Source organism: Alnus glutinosa, chromosome 4, assembly GCF_958979055.1.
Source record: "Alnus glutinosa chromosome 4, dhAlnGlut1.1, whole genome shotgun sequence".
In the NCBI taxonomy this organism is placed as follows: domain Eukaryota; kingdom Viridiplantae; phylum Streptophyta; class Magnoliopsida; order Fagales; family Betulaceae; genus Alnus; species Alnus glutinosa.
The window spans coordinates 16,538,198-16,557,538 of NC_084889.1; the positions used below are offsets into that span (position 1 = coordinate 16,538,198).

The window sequence follows — 19,341 nt, forward strand, 5'->3', positions numbered from 1 at the left end:
GCGGTGGCTTGCAGGTCTTGTCCATGTTGTCCATTCTCCATAGCATACCTTGCATTAGGCTAAGTAATCCTTCATAGCCATGGCTGCCATTGGGCTTCTGCAGCTTTCTCTTGTAGTACCTTGATTTGTTCTTCTTTGGTTTGCCACTCTGATTGGCAGGAACAAAGCTTTGATGATGCTGCGGAGCCTGAAGAGCCGTAGGAAGTAGAGTGCCTGATGTAGCTTATGTTGGCAGCTCCTTTTGAACCTTCGACTTCTGAGCCTGGAGAAGTGGACAATTGGGTCGAATGTGACCGATGATGTGTTGTGCAAATATCTACCTAAATAAATAGGCAAATAATTGTACGTTTTACTCGCAAGTGCACAAGATCAAAACAATAGTATAGCAGGCAAATACGAGATCATTCCCACGAGGATTGGTATAAATTGTCTTTAAAGAGAAATTCCTAAAAGCGATATGTTGAATAAGACAGGATAGAAGATTGAATTAAAAATACTATGAAGAAAAGGTAGGGCTTCGATATCCACCGCTAATCATACTCAAATAAGATTCGCAATATGCACAATACTACAATCATAACATGATGCTTAATGCTTACCAGCCACAAGGGAATGGTATCTTCTCCTAAAGCTATTGATTTCCCTAAACAACGAGTTAGGCATGGTATCTACTCTAACTCTTTTCTTCCTTGAAGGATTTAGCATGGTATCTACTAAGTTGTTCTTCAAGGAAGCATAAATCTATGGAAATCGGTAAACACACTCAGATTGGAATATGGTATCTATTCCAGTTGTCTTTATGTTGATTAATCCAAGAACCTGTGTCGGGGTTCTTTTGTTACTCTATTATGCCCAGGACTCGGTCATCCAAATTGACATAAATAACAAATCCATACCACATGCATATGATGGCCAAACATAAACATATGAGGAATTCAAGAAACTAGAACTAATCAAGTTAAACATCAATATATAAATTGTAGCAAGGCAAATTGAAAAACTTAAAAAGACATGATTAGGGCTTCAATCGAGCCCTAACTAAAGTATTAGTTACAACTAATATAAACTAAAATTATATACATACATAAAATAAATAAATAAAGAAAATAAAAATTAAAAAGAACCTCCTTCTTGATGTAGCTTTTAATTCTTCCTCAAAGCTTGTATGTCTTTTCTTCAGAGGCTAGAGGCCTATTTATAGGGATTATAAGCTCTAGAAGCTCTAGAATTCCTATTACAATTCTAAGTAGGTCTTCTAGTCCAAATAGACTAATTACAAGTCTTTTCCTTTTCTGAAATTTCTATCCAAGTAGGAAAAGGATTCCAAAATTCGTACAGATTTGCGGTCTTTTATTGCGGGGCGATTTTGGCATGGAAAACATCCGAATTAGGAAAAACCTATTTCTGACATATTTGTTTCCTTTATTATTAGCTTTCCAACGCCATCAATTTTTGTTGCAATCTGATACTTGAGCCGAAAGTTATGATTAAATTACTGAGACGTGCTCATTCTGGATTCTTTCCAAAGATAACGAATTTTTGCCAACTTCTCTTTCCTTAAATTCAAAATTGATTTGCAGTTTGAATCTATCCAAAAGTGAGTTTGCTGACTTCATTATAATCTTCGAATTTAATCGGTTTTTCATCTAAAACCTGTTAAAAGAAAACACAAAAACAACACAAAACATCAAATTATAACAAAACTAAGAGCTTAACATATGTAAATTAAGGGGCTTGAATGTATAACATTCAACACATATCATGATGCCGCAGTGATGGCAGGTAGGCAAGCTTCTTTTGTTTGAATGCTTCTTTGTATTCTCTGCAAAATTATGGTTAACATTCTTACAAATAACATTGCCCTTATCTTTTATACGTCTCCTATGTGGAGGGACATATTTTGATGAGGAAGAATCATCAACTTCACTTTTCTTCATAGCATCCTGCTTAATCCAAGGCCTGTGGGATTTCAACATATAACAATTTGGCCTAATATGACCAATTTTCCCACAATTATGACAAGTAGGAACAAACTTACCTTGTGTTCCTAATTCCTTGGGCTTGGGCATCACACAATTATTCAAGCAAGAATTATCCAAACAAGCAGTGTCTACTATCACATGCTTAATAATAATGGAATCTAATTCAGAATCAGCAACATGTGAAGTAGAAGCACTCAAGTCATCAACCACTAAATCAGGCTTGTTGGAAATATCTGAATGAATACAATGCATGCTTTTCAAATTATCACTAGAGAATTTTTCCAATTTCTTCTCAAGTGAATCAATAATGTCAAATAGCATGGTATTCTCAGATCTCAAAGAGTCAATCAAAGCATGTGATTTAGACAATTGAACAATCAAAGACTCTTTTTTTTGCTTCACCTTTTTAAGTTCTTTATGAAAAATTTTAGAATGTTGGGCATTCTTCAATTTATTAAAAACCTTAAAGAGCATAATATCAGAATCCTCACTAGATAACAGAGAAGAATTCATGATAGAAGGTGTAAAAAAAATAGAAGTCACGAAAGATGAGGATCACACTCAAGCAATAAATCCTAAACAGAGTATACTTGCTCTGATACTAATTGAAAAATTGAATTGACTTCTAAAAACAAAGTGTGTGCATAAGTGTCAACAAAAATTAAAGCACAGCAGAAAGTAAATGTAATACCCCGTATTTTAAGATATTGAGTAAAATATCTTAAAATATGATTTAAGGCCTAATAATAGAAATAACATACATATGAATATTTGTGGAATAAATATTCATCAAGATAGGTATAAATATTTAAGAGATTAAATATTTATTAGAAATATGTGTATAAGTATATAAGAGTTAAAATGGATTAGAATTAAACTAAGTCTAATTCGATCGATCGATTATAGAATCGATCGAGCGATTGTTTAATGTCTTAAAATCGATCATGCGATTAAGGAATCGAACCCTTATTAGAAGCCTAAATCGATCGATCGAGCGATTTAGTTATATAGGTGCTGAAACGGGTGAAAATTTGGCTAAGTATAATAGATCGATCGATTATTTTATAGTGTAAAAAGTAGATCGATCGACCTACTGTTCAATTAGATCGATTGATTATTTCATAGTATAAAAATGCGATCGATCGACTTTCTGCAGAAACAGATTCATGCACCGAATCTCCGAAAATCTGATATTTAATACCAAATCTTCCCAAATCTTCTCCCCAGCCGTTAGATGTGATTGTTTTGGAGCAATCTTGGCCGTCCATTTCACTATAAAATGAACCCAATCCTTTCCTTTGATCACACATCTCATTTCCCTCCCAAAACTCTCTCAAACTCTCTCCCAATCTCTCTCAAATTCTGTCTCTCTCTCTCTCGGTCTGTCCAGCAGAAGAAAGGTAGAAGAAGATCAGAAGAAGCATCAAGGAAGCTCTCTTTCTCATGGGTAATCTCTCTAGTTCTCTTTCTCTCTTTCTCTCCCTCTCTCTTCTCTCTCTCGGTTACTTGCAGTAAAGAAGAAGAAGATACAAAAGGAAGAAGAAAGAAAAAGAAAGAAAAGAAAAAGAGAAAGAGAAATAGAATAAAAGAAGGAAAATGATATTTAGCTTTAAATAAAGTGTTATTTTAATATTTTGGTGATTTTATAGCTTTTATTATTTTAAAGTATTTTAAGCATTATTAACACTAATGCCATTATGCTGCCCAGATTTTAAAGGAATAAAATAAGGTTATTATTCTGAAACATAAAGCTCATTATTTATATTTAGTAAGTTGTTATGTTTATTTGATATAAAAATAAATATATATGATTTTTAATGTTAAAGCTTTTATAATGCTATTTTAACTAAAATGGGTATTTTGGGTATTATTTATATATGCTATTATAATGCTTACATGAAATATGTGGCATTATAATTAATCAATTTTATATGCCGTTATAATGTCCAAATGACATTATATTTATTAAAGATAAAAAAATAGAGGCAGGAATATTATGCTTAAGGATCTTAATAAAAACCGTAATAAATCCCGCATAAAATATTAGTAATAAAATGTAATTGAACCAATTTTATATGTCAGGGTTATGCTCAAGCGAAAATAGGAAATTATGTTAAGGTTTAAAGGTTAGAAATGAGAATAGAGTTAAAGGTATTTTTAGTGAATTATATTAATCTATTACTGTTTGTATTAAATTATATTGCAGAGAATATTTATTTGTAAACGCTTTTCCTGAAGCCAGAGGAATTACTGTGAGTATTTCTTACTCACTGAGGATGATACGTGTGGTTTTAGTCTTTAATGACTAGTGATTGCTGTTTTTATTTAATTGTATGCATATGGTTTGACAATTGATATGTTTATCATGTTTTGGTTGGAATTATCATTTGATGTGGTTTACATGATTATATTGTGGTAAAGTTATGAGTTATGAATAGGTTAATAAAAAGACTGGAGGTTTAGGTACCAAGGCGTCAGTGATTGAGGAGACCAACGGATGAACTGAGGTTTACAAACCAAGGCGTCAAGCAATTGACTAGACCAGCGGGTAAACCAAAGTTTAGGTACCAAGGCATCAATTCACTGATAAGACTGACGGATAAACCAAAGGTTGAAGGAATGAAGATAATAAGCTGGCGGGCACAAGGCCCACAGAGGGAGCACAAGGCTCCATAAAGATGATAAGCTGGCGGGCACAAGGCTCCGTAGTAGACTGGCAGGCACGAGGCTCGCAGTCGAGGCACAAGGCCCTAAGAACCAATAAGCAAGTATATGACTTAAGTAAATAAAGAGTTAAAGTGGATAAATGAATGTTATTGAATGTATGTGGATAACTGTCATCATTTGATTGCATTGCATATGGTTAAATAAATCAGTGTATCACTGTGGTTGAGGATCGTTGACTCACTCGACCGCAGCATGAGATTGTGGTGTTAACCACAATCACATGCGAGTTTTGCAGGTATAAAGGAAGCAGGTTAAGGAGGAGGCTTTTAGCATATAATCATTATTTGGAGAAAACAGTAGTCATGAATTTATTAAGTGCCGCATGTGGCACATATGTTATTATTTTGGATGTAATTATTATGTCAAAACAAAAGGTTATTATTTTATATAATGAGGTTAATTAGTCAGCTCTGATGTGTCATCGTGAAAGAAAAATTATATTCCGCTGCTAATTTATAACTCTAATGAGTTAGTAATGTCACGTGGAAATCAAAAAAATTTCACTTACGCTTTTTGTAAAAGCAGGGCGTTACATTATGGTATCAGAGCAGTTCACTCTGAGGACCGTTAGACTTGACCATAGAAAGTCTAGAAATGACACAAGAGCTATAGGTAAAATAAATAACTTTTTATAAAAGCTTTTGTGTGAAATGTTATGATTGATGAGATTAATAACTATTGTCTACAGTTAGGATTTTTCATATATGGTCATCTATGATATGTTTCTGTGATAATTATAATGATGCATGATATGACTTTGATGTTTATGTGTTACCTTGTTAAACATGATCATATATGCATCATATGATCCATACATATGTTTATTGCTAATCATGTTAGTAAGCATATCAATATCATTATCATTTGTATGTTAGAGAACATGTTGATATGATTTTCATGTTAGTAGCTCATAGAGTTGATTGGCAGGTTAGATATATATATATATATATATATATATATATATATATATATATATATATTTGCATGATTGCATGCTAAATAAAGGATTTGCAAAAGAAACTATTTTTGTTTTGGATCCAAAGAAAATGTTTTAAGTATATTGAGTATATATTTTAACATTGTTACTTTTGATTGTGAAATGATTTTCTGACGCGATGAAATGATATTTGGACGCGATGAAAATGTTGTTAAAACAAAATTTTTATGAAAATGATATATCTATATTATAGACATATTTTTGTTTTACACTTGTCTCTAATAGCAACTGAGACACTCCATTAAATAAGAGGGAGGAAACTCTTATTTCTCCTTTGAATGCGAGGAGTAAAACTTTTGTTCCACCTTTGAATGCGAGGAGTAAAACTCTTGTTCCAGGATGGGAATACCCATTCGTGTAAAACAATCCATTAAATAAGAGGGAGTTAAACTCTTATTTCTCCCAATGAATGTAATACCCGGGAAAGACACCCCACTTAAGTTATTAAAATATGTGCATAAGTATAAGGCTTAAGAATTGCTCTTAGTCTAATTAAGTTATATAGTTATGCATGTAGAGAGTTGGATCAGTAAAGTTAAATCGATCGAGCGATTATGGGTCGAAGTCGATCGAGCGACTTCGCCCAGTGCGGTGCAGTTTCCGCTAAATGCGAAAATTGATTTTTCCACCCAATAATTTGGGACCCACATGTGGTACTTGATGCCATATTTAGTTAGCCTAGTTAGTCCATTTTGGTTGAAGCCCAACTAGATTTCCTTAGATATCATGCAATCATGGACTAAGATATGGAATAGTCACCTATGAGATTTGAGCTATGGATTTGAGGTGTTGGCTGGCTCAAATCCGGCCATTGAGGTGTTGATTTGTTGGTTAGATCTCAGCCCTTCAAGAGTGCTATATATAGGTTGCATGGGGAGTTGATTTTCATGAAGAAGAAACCAAACTCTAGCCAAAACTCTCTCTCGCTCTAGTGCTGTAGAAGTAGCACGAAAATCCTCCAATTTAACCTCACTTTCCAGCACCTAGCAAGCCAAATTAAGCTCCAAAACCACCCTCATTCTCCCACAAAATCAGTAGAGGAATGTGAGTGGAAACCACCTTTGTTTTGAGACCAAGAAACCAAGCTTTACAAGTGGAATTCTCTTGGACAGCAACTCTCCTCCATTCTTTAAGTTATTGGGGAACTTTGGGTGAGTATTTTCTCCCTTAAACTTCTCATAGATCAAGTAGTCCTATTGTTATTTGAAATTATGACTTGCTCTTGCTTTTAATTATGCATGTTGTATGAAAAGTTGGCTAACTTACGTGTGAGTATATGTGTAAGCATGTGGATGAGTATTTACTACATGAGATTAGTAATTTAGAATGGGTAAATTGTGTTTTAAAATAGATCAAGAAATGTAAGTGTGAGAGTATATGTGTTGAGGTTTTGATATATATATATATATATGTATATATAAATTAAGAGAAAAGAGGTGAGCAATATTTAGGTGTGTGTTATAAGGATGTGTGAATTAAAGAAAAGTAAAATCATATGTGTGCTTGATTATATGACAATGTATCCTTATTTTAAGGTATGTTATGTGATGGATAATTCTAGTGGTGCTAATATAAGAGTTGGTGAGTAAGCACTAAAATAGATAAATAAGAGATCATGTTTAAATCTATAGCCGTTGCAATTTCTAGGAAGAGATATGGTAATAATAATGATTTCATAGAATGCTTTATTAATCCGTTATCATCATATGATGATTGTTATGCAGTTGTAAAGGAAAATATTTGGAGCAGAAACTAGTAAGTATCTCTATACTTACTGAGGACGAAGCTGGTTGACTTTTCTTATAATATTATGTTTACTGTTTTATTTACTTGTTTGCGCATGTGGCTTTGCATATTTTATTATTTTAATAATCTGTCTAATAACAAGCTGTTGGATCTAGATCCACAGTGGGTACGCGAGGCTTCACGTGAGTTCCTAGGTCCTCAGTGAATGAGGAGGTACCTGAAAAGAGAATAATAAATACAAAAACTGGTGTACCTAGGTCACCAGGGATTCCGAGGTTTCTAGGAGCTTAGGCTCCCAAAGATTATAGTTAAAAGTTAAAGGGAGGAAGCCCAGGCTTCAAATAACACGTTAACCGTGCCTAGGCCAATAGAGGAGTGGAAAAAGGGAAATACCTAAAACTATACACTTAAAACTGTCATTGCTTTATGATTTCGTTTATGTTCATTTTATGTCTGACTCGCTACCATAGATTATATTTTGTATATACATGTGATTATATGGCCATTGCATTGTGTTGCATTAATTAAATAAATAAGAACTCATATTATTATTGGAAACAACGGACTCACTTTAGTGTTTATGTTGTTTTCTTCTCTTTGTATGGTATTTGTAATGATTCAGGCTATGAAGAAGAAGAGGATTATCAGGACTATCCCAACACATAGACGGTTCCTAGTTCAGTTTTTGCAAGGCTGGATAGCCTATATTTTGGGACTACCCTGTTGTAGTTCATTAGCCTAACTTAAGACAATACTTATAATTCTCCAGTTATATGTAGATATTTGGCTTGTATAATTATCTAGCCCTGTGAGGCATGACTAGTATTGCTGATTGTATAATTATGCTAACTGGCTTATTATATATTTTAAGGTATTTCAGTAGTAGCTCTGAGGTGTCAACCTATTCCCAATTTATATTACATTTATTCCGTTGCCAATAATTACCTCTGATAAGTTAGTAATGTCTCGTGAAAATTCGAAAATTTTCACTTACGCTTTTTGTAAAAGCGGGGCGTTACAATGAATAGATGGAGTTAAACTCTTATTCCAGAATGAGGCTACTCATTCATGTAAAGCAATCCATTGAGTAAGGGGGAGTCAAACTCTTATTCTAGGATGAGAAATACTGCTCATTCTTGTATTATTATTATTAGTTTTCAAAAGGTTTTGATACAAAGAAAATTCTTTATGAAAAACTTTTTAAGTTTGTGTGCTATGCATGTGTATGTACACTTAGCACATAATACTACTTTAGATTATGTGCCTAGTGTTATAATGTTGTGAATGATTGTGTTCATTTACTCTTTTAGAGTCACTAGGTAAATGACAAGATTATCGTTTAGAAAAGATTGAATAAATACCTTTCAATAGGTTTAATAATTTAGATAGGAAATATCCACATGATCATCATTAGGTCCGAATAAATTATATTGCTTTATTTTGTTAACATAATAGCTTGACCCAGAAGATGCCGCCTTATCGACGTCGTAAGAATCAAGACAAACATCACCATGAAAACTGTTACGGAAGAATTCCACCTCCAAAATTCTATGAAGCCTTGATCCAATTCATGGCTGACACCTCTAGCCAATTCGCCGAAGCGATAGCACGTATGCCTCAACCCAACAACCAAGCTGAACCTCTAGGTTGTTCACTCCGTGACTTTTCTAGTCACAACTTCTGATCATTTGAAGGTATAGAAGGACCGAACGCAGCTGAAGCATGGCTCACTGACATCGAGGTACTGTTCGATATCCTCGGCTGCACCAACGAACAGAGGGTCAAATACATCGAACTAAAGCTGACAGGCGAAGCTGGAAAATGGTGGACCTCCAAGGAGGTATTGCTAACAGAACCCCAAAATGAAGCGGTAATTACTTGGGATTTGTTTAAAATTAAATACAACAGGAGTTTCTTCCCCAAAGCTCAAAGGCAACTGAGAGCTATCGAGTTTCAAAATCTAGTTCAAGGAAACATGACAGTGGAGCAATATTCTGCAAAATTCATAGAACTCGCTAGGTTCGCCACTAACCTAATTCCCGACGAAGAATCAAAAGCTGAGCGCTTCGAGAACGGCCTCAACCCTCGCATCAAGGAAAGAGTCATATGCCTCGAGATCAAGGACTACGCTAGGTTAGTGGAAGTAGCATCTTTAGCGGAGAGAGGAATTTGCGAATCAGCAGCAGCCTATAAACTGAAAAGGCAAATGAAGCAGTAGACGTCGTCTCTGGCAAAGAGGCCAGCAATAGAGTATGATTCTAAGACAGATGCTGGTAGAAGTTCCTCGCCCGTACCAAGAAATCAGAAACCTCGCTGTAACAAGTGTGGGAAACTGCACATGGGAGATTGTAGAAAGGGGAGCTCGAATTGTTTCAAGTGTGGTAAGTTCGGTCATTACCAAAGAACATGCCCTTTGAATCTAGTTGGAGGATCAAGACCACGTAAAGGCGAATCCCCACAGCAAGCGTATTCTCTTGTCTTTAATGAAGCGGATAGAGAAGAATTTGCAAACATGGAGGTAGATGCCATATGAAGGTTAGTACTCACACCGTAGTCGGTAGATCGACCCATAAATAGATCATGGTACTATATAAAAATATTATTTTCTTACACCCTTTTTGTGAGGTTAAGAACAACCGCTTATTATAGTCGAAGTTTTTGGTTATGATAAGTTCGTTTCTAAAAATGGTAGATAGAATTTCAACAATAGGAGATAAGATAAAAGACCATTAATGAGAGAATTAATAGAAAGAAAATATACATTATTCCCTTATGTCATCAGGATTAGAATAACCCATAGGTTGATATTTTAATCTTAGGCTTAAAATTTGTATCACTAGACTTAAGATTTAGTAATCTAAATATTCCCTTAATATAAACTTTGTGCGATATAAGGTTTATGAATTTCGAGGACGAAATTCCTTCAAGGGGAAAGGGATGTAATACCCCATATTTTAAGATATTGAGTAAAAGCGGGGCGTTACAGTAAATGACACACAGATTTTTGTTGACGAAGTGGAAACTCAGTTAAGAGAAAAACCACTCCGGGGCAGCCAAACCCAGGAATTCCACTATTCAGAAGACATAGCTAGATAAAAGACAGTAACACTCACATGTACCGATGCAGTGGTCGTACCTTGATCTCTAACGTGTAACCCAACACGAATGCTTCCCAACCAGGTTCACCTACCGGAAGGGGTCTTCAATGGAACTCCTTACCTTAGAGCCGACCTCTAAGATAGACTTCGGTTTACAACACAGCACACTTGTAAAACGGCTTCAGAGGGATTGATAACTTCTCTAAGCTCTAATGGAATTCACACCGAATTCTTGCAGTTCACAGTACCCAGGGGCCTCTATTTATAGGCTGGGGGCTCAAATGAGCGTCAGGCAAAATATACCTAGGCACCGTCCGGACGGTGGACACGGGCCGTCCGGACGAACAACTGTGCGAACAGATTTTCCGAAATTCCCGCGGAGAAATCTTTCATGTTTAAGAACATCGTCCGGATGGGATGGCACATCGTCCGGACGGTCGCACATCCGCTGCAAGTAATTTCCTTATAAGGCTCTCAAGCGTCCGGACCATTGGGGATGGGCGTCCGGACGGCTATTCTTCAACACGCAATTTCCATATCGGTAATGCGCACGTCCGGACCATGATAGGCAGTCATCCGGACGGTTGAAGTCGAATCGGCAATTTCCTTCTTTGATGGACGCGCGTCCGGACCACAGCTGTCAGACTTTCGGACGGTCATATTTGAATTGCGATTCTTGCCTTACGGAGACGCGCGTCCGGATGGGATACCACATCGTCCGGACGGTTGATTGATCTTCCCTTTCTTGGAACTTGGAAAGAAATCAGAAACTGATCGAGTACTGGGAGGTGTCCGGACATGCTGCTGAAACGTTCGGATGGATGCAAGCTGGTACAGAAACTTCTCGATACAGTATGGGGTCCGGACGGAATGAACACTTCATGCTGGTCTATCTAGCGTCCAGACGGGATGACACGTCGTCCAGACGGATGGATCAGTGGACAGATAGGCGTCCGGACGGGATGGCTCAATCGTCCCGACGGCTTACAGGGAACTTGAATTTCTTCTGACTTGCATACTCAGAAATAGTGGAATCCCTGTTTACAGCATCTTTACATTTAAGTGATTTTGTCCAAACACAGAATGAGGCCAAAATACTAACAGATTTGATAATGGAAAATCAATAAGTATTCTTGTAATAGCATGTTGTATGGATCTTTTATTTGTAAATTATATTCTTAATCACTTAAGATCTAAATAAACTTCTAAAATATTCTTAGTTAAATAAAAACTCCTTGATACATATAAATCTCTCCCTAATAAAATTAAAACTTAAAGCACTTCCCTTATACATAAATTCAGTACAAAAATTCCACCCATTTATTTCCATAAATATTCACGTATTTCTTTTAAAATCTCCAAGATTATTATTTTGGTCCTAAAATATTACAATTTTTGTCTTAATCTTAAAATTAGAACCTCTTTATTGGGGTATTTAAAATTGAAGATATTACATACGGTGAATGAAGATACATAATTCATATTTGAATCTTCTATTTCTATTTTGTAATTCTTGGGGTAATCTATCATGTAACTTTCTTCAAATTTCAACAAATATTTTCAAAATAAATGGTTGTCAGAGATGCATTTATCATCTCTATCATTTTAGCATTTTTCATCTTAGTTTTTAATATATTTTAAAATAAATAATAACCAATCTAAAGAAATCTCGACCATTTAATTTGAAAACAATAGTTAAGATTTAAGAAAATCTGAAAGGTAGCATAACATAAGAATTCTCAAGGGTTTTGATGGGCATTGATTCAATTCACAGAGAGAGAGAGAGAGAGAGAGAGAGAGAGAGTAGTTAGGAACTCTTTACCTAATCAAAAGGTGGAACTCAAGGATGCAGCGTATGAATGGCATTTGAGGGGGTCTTGACATTCTCAACATAACATTCTAATAAACAACTCACATAACGGGCACTTCTACGATGAACAACTCTAATTTTTAATTTTGGGTGGCAGTTGGTTTGGATGCAATCTTTAATGATAAGAAGCACTTTTTCGTCTCCATGAACCCAATAATTATCTAAGCAGTGTTTAAAAGCACTATTAATACAAATTTCATATTCAAGGTCGGGAAATCGCCATGGGCCTTTGATACTTGCACATTGTTTTTCAACTCCAACTGTAAGGCACCACTTTATTGTTCCATCACCAAGTTCAAAGTAATAAGGAGGCAGGATGGGAGGTGGAGACAAAGAGAATGAGGTAGGGGCACGATAGTTGGCTCACACACTTAGGAGAATATGGATAAGCAATTCCATCATTACCAACATAAGTTTTCTAACACATGTCACAACCATCATTTTTTTTTTACTCTTTTTAGAAACTTTCTTATTTTAAGTTTAACTCAAAATGATAACTTATTTTGAAACAATTACATTTATATGCAAGTGAAGTGACTTGTAGTTAGACCAAAAGTTTTAAAAGTTATCATTTGACTTATTCTTATAGTAATTTTATTCAAAAAAGTGTGGCTTAATAGTTTGTATTTTTAGAAGTATGACCTTTCTACATTAAAGTAACTTTTGGTTAGACCAAAAGATTCAAAACAATATTTATGTTAGCGTGTGACTTTTAACAAGACTAAAAGTTAAATGTAATGAGTTCAATTATTTTCAATAAACTAGTACAGAGGATGATAAGATAACTTGATAATATTAATCCACCCATTTTCAAAAGGGTTTGTAATTTTAACCCAAAAGGCATGGCAAACAAGTCATATAAGAATGTATCAAATTTCAATTATATGGAAAGACACTTTATGTTAAAGATACAACACAAAAGGAAATGTTTATAGAAAAGAAAAATTTTAGAAGATAATGAAGTTTCGCAAATAATGAAGAGACATTTGAAGCAAAGAGAATAGATCAACCTGATCGTATTAAGATACATAACTTTGGTTGGGGAAAAATGTATTGATTCAATCCTTAAGCAACACAAAAAGCTATCTTGCATAACATTACCTTAAAGAAAGTTTTATTCAAATGGAGATCTGTTATAAAATAGTAACTTTTGATCGAGTAAGATCAATCACAAGTTAAGTGACTTTTTTTTTAATTAGAAAATGAATTTTGTCCCCTAGTTAGGTCTATAAGTTTCCAAATGAGTAATTCCCATAAGATTTCATCAACACTTGGAGCGGTTAGAGAAATGCCCCTTATATTTAATTAATTAAAATATTAACCTGGAAAACTACTGGCAATACTTTCCAAATTAATTAACTTGTAATGAAATAGGAAAATTACCACCTATCAGAGCGAATAAAATAGAGGAATATGGAAATAATGATCTAAGCTAAAATTAATACCTCAAAAACATATTTTAAACAATTGTAACCCAAAATCAATAAAAGATAACAACACCTAACTATCACAAAATGTAATGTCCAAGACATTACTTGAGTGTTTAAAATGTAAATTAAGTTAAATAAATAATTAGTGTTAGCAAAATGGTAAGAAAACACTTTGAAAAACTCAAATATGAGTTTCTGAGAGTCGTGTCCGGACGGGAGCTCCAGAGAGTTAGAATTTACTTTCTGGGGGTTGCGTCTGGACGGGCTACACCTCTGTCCAAAAGGCTACCATAGAATGTAATTTTGGGACTTTTAATATGCACGTTTGGACAGCCACTTACTCCGTCCGGACGGGAAGCGATATAAAAGCGAAATGAGCGATTTTTGGCTCATTTCTTCTGGATTCTTCCACCCCCTACATGATTTCTCTTGGGTTTTTACCGCAAAACCCTTGATCCACGAAGATCCAAGCCTCCAACCTCAAATCTAACCTTGGAAACGTGATCTATGAAGCCCGATCTACGTTTCTACCGATTGGTTTGAGGTAATTTCGTAAACCCTTGTCTTTTGAGATTTGGGGTTGATTCTTGGAAGATTTAGTTTAATCTTCCAATATTCTTTAGGTTTTACATGTTTTGGAGCTTCCTAAACTTTCTCCAAGCTCCGGGTTGCACTTGGACGAATTTTGGTAAGTTTTCCAAAACCCTAGTCTTTGGGTTATCATTGTAATTGTAGTTTTGAGTGTTTAACCCTAAGTAAATCTTGTGGGTTAGTGTTTTGTGTTGTTGGGTAGTTAATTGGAACCCTAGAAATTCTATGGGTTTTCCATGGGTGTGACGACTTTTTTTTTTTTTTTTTTTAAAACATACATGAATAAATGAGTCATCTCAGTGGTAGGACTACTTGGCGCTTAGCCAACATATAGTACACATTCCATAATATGTACCTGATATTCAGAGTTACATCTATGCAGCAGATAACATAATTAACATGCAGCGGAACATATATCGATAGCGGAAACACATCTATATATACATACTGTTGATTACAACAAAAGGAGCCATTTAACATCTATCTATTTAAGGCTTTAACATAATATTACTCTAATTACATAACAAAAGAATGACTCTACAAAATACAAATGTCACATGGGGCACTGTAACGCCCCGCTTTTACAAAAAGTGTAAGTGAAATTTTTTGAATTTTCACGTGACATTACGATCTCATCAGATTTAAATATTTGCAACGGAATATATATATTACAGACTTGGGATTAAATAACACTTTAGAGCTTCTAACTGAAATACCTCAAAATAGTTATATAAAGATAGTAGTCATGCCTCACAGGGTACATATAATTATACAAGCCAAATTAACTAGAGTTTAATAACTACATAACAACAGAAATATAGATATTGTTTCTGGAACTAGGTTAATGAACTTCATCATGGTAGTTTGCAAAAAGGAGGCAGTCTAGACTTAAATACTAGTATTAGGATCCATCTAAGGGTCTGGATAGTCCTGATATTCTTCTTCTTTTCATAACCTGTATTATCATACAATATAGAGAGAAAAACAACAATACAAAATACCTAAATGAGTCCGCTGTTTCCCAAAATATAATGAATGCTAATTTATTTAATAAATGCGACATTATGCAATATAGCTTTATAATCACATGCATACGTAATATATAATCTGTGGTCGCGAATCATAGACATAGATTGAATATAAACATAATCATAAAGCAATGATATAACAGTTTTAAATGCAAGTTTTAAGTATTTCCCTTTTTCCACTCCTCTGTTGGCCTTGGCACGGTTAGCGTTTTACTTGAAGCCTGAGCTTCCTTACTTTAACTTTTAATTATATTATTTGAGAGCGTAGGCTCCTGGAAACCTTGGTTTCCCTGGTGACCTTGGTACACCAGTTTTTATATTTATTATTCTCTTTTCAGGTACTTCCTCATTCACCAAGAACCTTGGAACTCTAGTGAAGCCTCATGTACCCACTGTGGATCTTGATCCAACAGCTTGTTATTCGATAGATCATTAAAATAATAAAATATGCAAAGTCACATGCGCAAACAAGTAAATAAAGTAGTAATCATAATATAATAGGAAAAATCCACCAACTTCATCCTCAGTAAGTATAGAGATACTTACAATTTCTACTCCAAAGCTTACGTTCAGAAAATGCATAATTGTAATCATGTGATAATACTAAATTAATAAAAAGCATTATGAGAATGTTCGTTACTACTACTTCACTTTTTTATTAGAGGTTATTTTTTCATTACAACGGCTACAAATTTAAATATAATAGTTATATAAACACATCCTCATCCTTATTTTATCCCATAAAATTATTTCCACTTATGAAAATGGACGCCATAAAATATCGATGTATAAATTAACATAAAAATGATTAGGCGGCATAACAGTGCTACTAAAGTTGTTCTATTTTCTATTAGATGTATCTTCCTCTAAAAATACTATTAGTCACATATACATATAGCACATAGGAGCCACACATTAAAGCGAGTTTACAAGTCTCACCTGTTTACACACACACACATGTATAGTCTTGCTCTTCTTTAATAAACACACTTGTCTAATCCACACACATACACATCTATATTACACACCCACAATCTCCTCAACACACTCACGTCAACATTCATTATCTAAATAAAACACACACATATTTCTACAAAGTCAAACACACACACATACACGTCCTTACTATATATATATATATATATATATATATATATATATCACATATCAAAACCTCACACACATACATGCACTTTTAATTTAAACATAGCCATGGTTTCCATAATCACTCAATTATTCCTAATCCAGTCTTAAATCTTTCAAGCTTCAGACTTACTGATTTGCTGATGAAAGTGGCTAGGAAATCCTCTGTTAACAATCAAAAGAAAGGTTTATAAATATATATACTCATACGTATGAGATGCTTCCTCTCCAAAGGAGAAGAAATCTAGATAAATAAATTTAGGAAAGGGAAAAACAAGGTTTCCAAGGAAGAAGAAAGGAAGACTACTTATTGAAGTTGCTCCCAAGTATCCTAAATGAATTAAGGTGCTGCTGTCCAAGGATTAAAACACACAAGAGGGTTAAAACATGCTCTGTTTTGGCATTCCAGAACAGGGACAGTTTTTGTTCTAAGCTTTCTACTGGTTTTGTGGTGAAAGGAGGATGGTTAGGACTATGATTCTAGGTTTATTAGCTGCTGGAAACGTGGAGAAATTAAGGAGAACTCCTATCTATGCTTTTGCAAAGAAAAGAAAAGAGAAACATGGGGCTTTACGTGAGAGAGAGTTTGCTGAAATTTTGTTCTTTGATGGAGATTTTGATAGTTCATGCATGCTATATATAATAATCCTGGATGGTTAAGATCAAGCTAGCAACTGCGTGCTTCAATGGCCGGATTTAAGACATCTCAACTAGAGAAAACAATAACAAAATCTCCCATTTCTTCAAAGATTTGAATATCATATCTTTGAATAATAATTATATCATATCTCATTGGTTTTGAACTAAGCCAGCTAACTAGACTAACTGGATGAGTTTTTAATCTCCTAAAACCAATAACACGAAATGGGTTCGAGAATCAAAGGTAGAAAATCGACACTTGCAGCTTACACGTAAACTGCATCGCATTGGATAATTAAGTCGCTCGATCGATTCCATTTACCTGCTATTATTAAGTCGCTCGATCGATTTAATATTCAATCGATCAACTTCGCTTCCAAAGTCGCTCAATCTACTGTAAAGTCGCTCGATCGACTTTGGTTAGTAATATCTTTACTTATCCGATTTCTATATATATATATACACCTCTATTTATTCTATAACTAACAAATAAGTAAATCTCATACCTATGTTCACACACATGTAAATATTATTACCTGTGCATTATTAACCTAGATATGATATTTTCCAGGTATTACAGACACAAGCCATATACAAAACATACAAAATGTAGACTACCCTCGAGTCCGTGACTTATGACCGTCTTGATGTGCTCCAATCATAGCATTCCAAACACTAAGCAACTGGTTTATCTTCTACATCTGCAGAACCAGTAGCCAAAGTCAAAATTGAAATTGACTTCTAAAAGAATAAAGTGTGTGCAACAATTGTCAACAAAAATCAAGCACAGCGGAAAATAAAAGACACATAGTTTTTGTTGACGAAGTGGAAACTCAATTAAGAGAAAAACCACTCTGGAGCAACCAAACCCAGGAATTCCACTATTCAGAAGATGAAGCTAGATACAAGATAGTAACACTCACATGTACTGATGCAGTGGTCGTACCTTGCTCTCTGACGTGTAACCCAACACGAACGCTTCCCAACCAGGTCTCCTACTTCGAAGGGGTCTTCAATGGAATTCCTTACCTTAGAGCCAACCTCTAAGATAGACTTCAGTTGTAGCGCATCACACATGAAATGGCTTCAGAGGGATCTTGAACTTCTCTGAGCTCTTGTGGAATTCAATACTGAATTCTTGCAGTTCTCAATGCCCAAGGGCCTCTATTTATAGGCTGAGGTGCAGAATGGGCGCTGCTGTAATATGTACGGACGCTGCCCGGACGGTGAACTTGGGCCGTCCGGACGGACAACTTTGCAAAAGGATTTTCTGAAAATTTCGCTGAAAATCTTTCCTGTTTAAGACCTGCATCCGGACGGTGAGACACTGACGTCTGGACGGTCGCACGTCCGCTGCAAGTAATTTCCATATAAGGATTATCGCGTCCGGACCAAGGGGGATGAACTTCCAGAAGCAATTCTTCAACACGCAATTTCCATATCTACTATGCGTGCGTCTAGACCAAGAGAGGCAGACGTCCGGACGGTTGAAGTTGAGTCGGCAATTTCCTTAACTGATGAGCGCACGTCCGGACCAAGGCTGACTATCGTCCGTACGGTGATATTTGAATTGCGATTCTTGCCTTAAGGAGACGCGCGTCCGGACGGGATACCACATCATCCGGACGGTTGATCGATCTTCCCTTTATTGGAACTTGGAAAGAATCTGAGACTGTTCGAGTACTGATATGCGTCCGAACGGGCTGCTGAGATGTCCGGACGAATGCAAGCTGGAACAGAAGCTTCTCGATACAGTGTAGGGTCCGGACGGAAAAGATACGTTGTCCGGACGGATGATGCTGGTCTGTCTGGCGTCCGGTCGGGATGAACACGTCGTCCGAACGGATGGAACAATGGACAGATGGGCGTCCAGACGGGATGACACGTCATCCGGACGGCTGACAGGGAAACTGAAATCTTCTATCTTTTTCGCAGTGCAGAGTCTTCTGAAAATGATCTGACAAGTGGAATCCCTGTTTACAACATCTTTACACATAAGTGATTTTGTCCAAACACAGAATGAGGCCAAAATACTAACACAAAGCATGAACATCTACACCGTTGTGCTCATAGCCACATCCGCATAGGTG

The 19,341-nt window shown here is 35.5% G+C and overlaps 1 protein-coding gene and 2 long non-coding RNA genes across 3 annotated transcripts; 2 read left to right on the forward strand and 1 right to left on the reverse strand.

The window, feature by feature from the left end:
• The first annotated feature begins 8,920 nt into the window (after positions 1-8,920).
• On the forward strand, positions 8,921-9,670 carry LOC133866177 (uncharacterized). Its single transcript, XM_062302724.1, has 2 exons — positions 8,921-9,062; positions 9,147-9,670. The coding sequence occupies exons 1-2, from the start codon at positions 8,921-8,923 to the stop codon at positions 9,668-9,670; spliced, it is 666 nt and encodes a 221-aa protein (XP_062158708.1).
• Positions 9,671-10,378: 708 nt separating this feature from the next.
• LOC133867143 (uncharacterized) lies at positions 10,379-12,893 on the reverse strand. Its single transcript, XR_009899998.1, has 2 exons — positions 12,373-12,893; positions 10,379-11,587 (listed from the first exon to the last, which is right to left on the reverse strand). It is a non-coding gene; the product is annotated as an uncharacterized LOC133867143 (long non-coding RNA).
• Positions 12,894-13,894: 1,001 nt separating this feature from the next.
• LOC133867450 (uncharacterized) lies at positions 13,895-16,099 on the forward strand. The gene is made up of 3 exons (XR_009900058.1): positions 13,895-14,394; positions 14,474-14,538; positions 15,808-16,099. It is a non-coding gene; the product is annotated as an uncharacterized LOC133867450 (long non-coding RNA).
• The last annotated feature ends 3,242 nt before the right edge of the window (positions 16,100-19,341 follow it).

Excerpts from the sequence above, each read along its gene's own strand:
- LOC133866177 (XM_062302724.1), top strand. The coding sequence starts at position 8,921 with ATGCCGCCTTATCGACGTCGTAAGAATCAAGACAAACATCACCATGAA. Across the intron at positions 9,063-9,146 it reads ATTCGCCGAAGCGATAGCAC|GTATAGAAGGACCGAACGCA; the intron begins GTATGCCTCAAC and ends GATCATTTGAAG.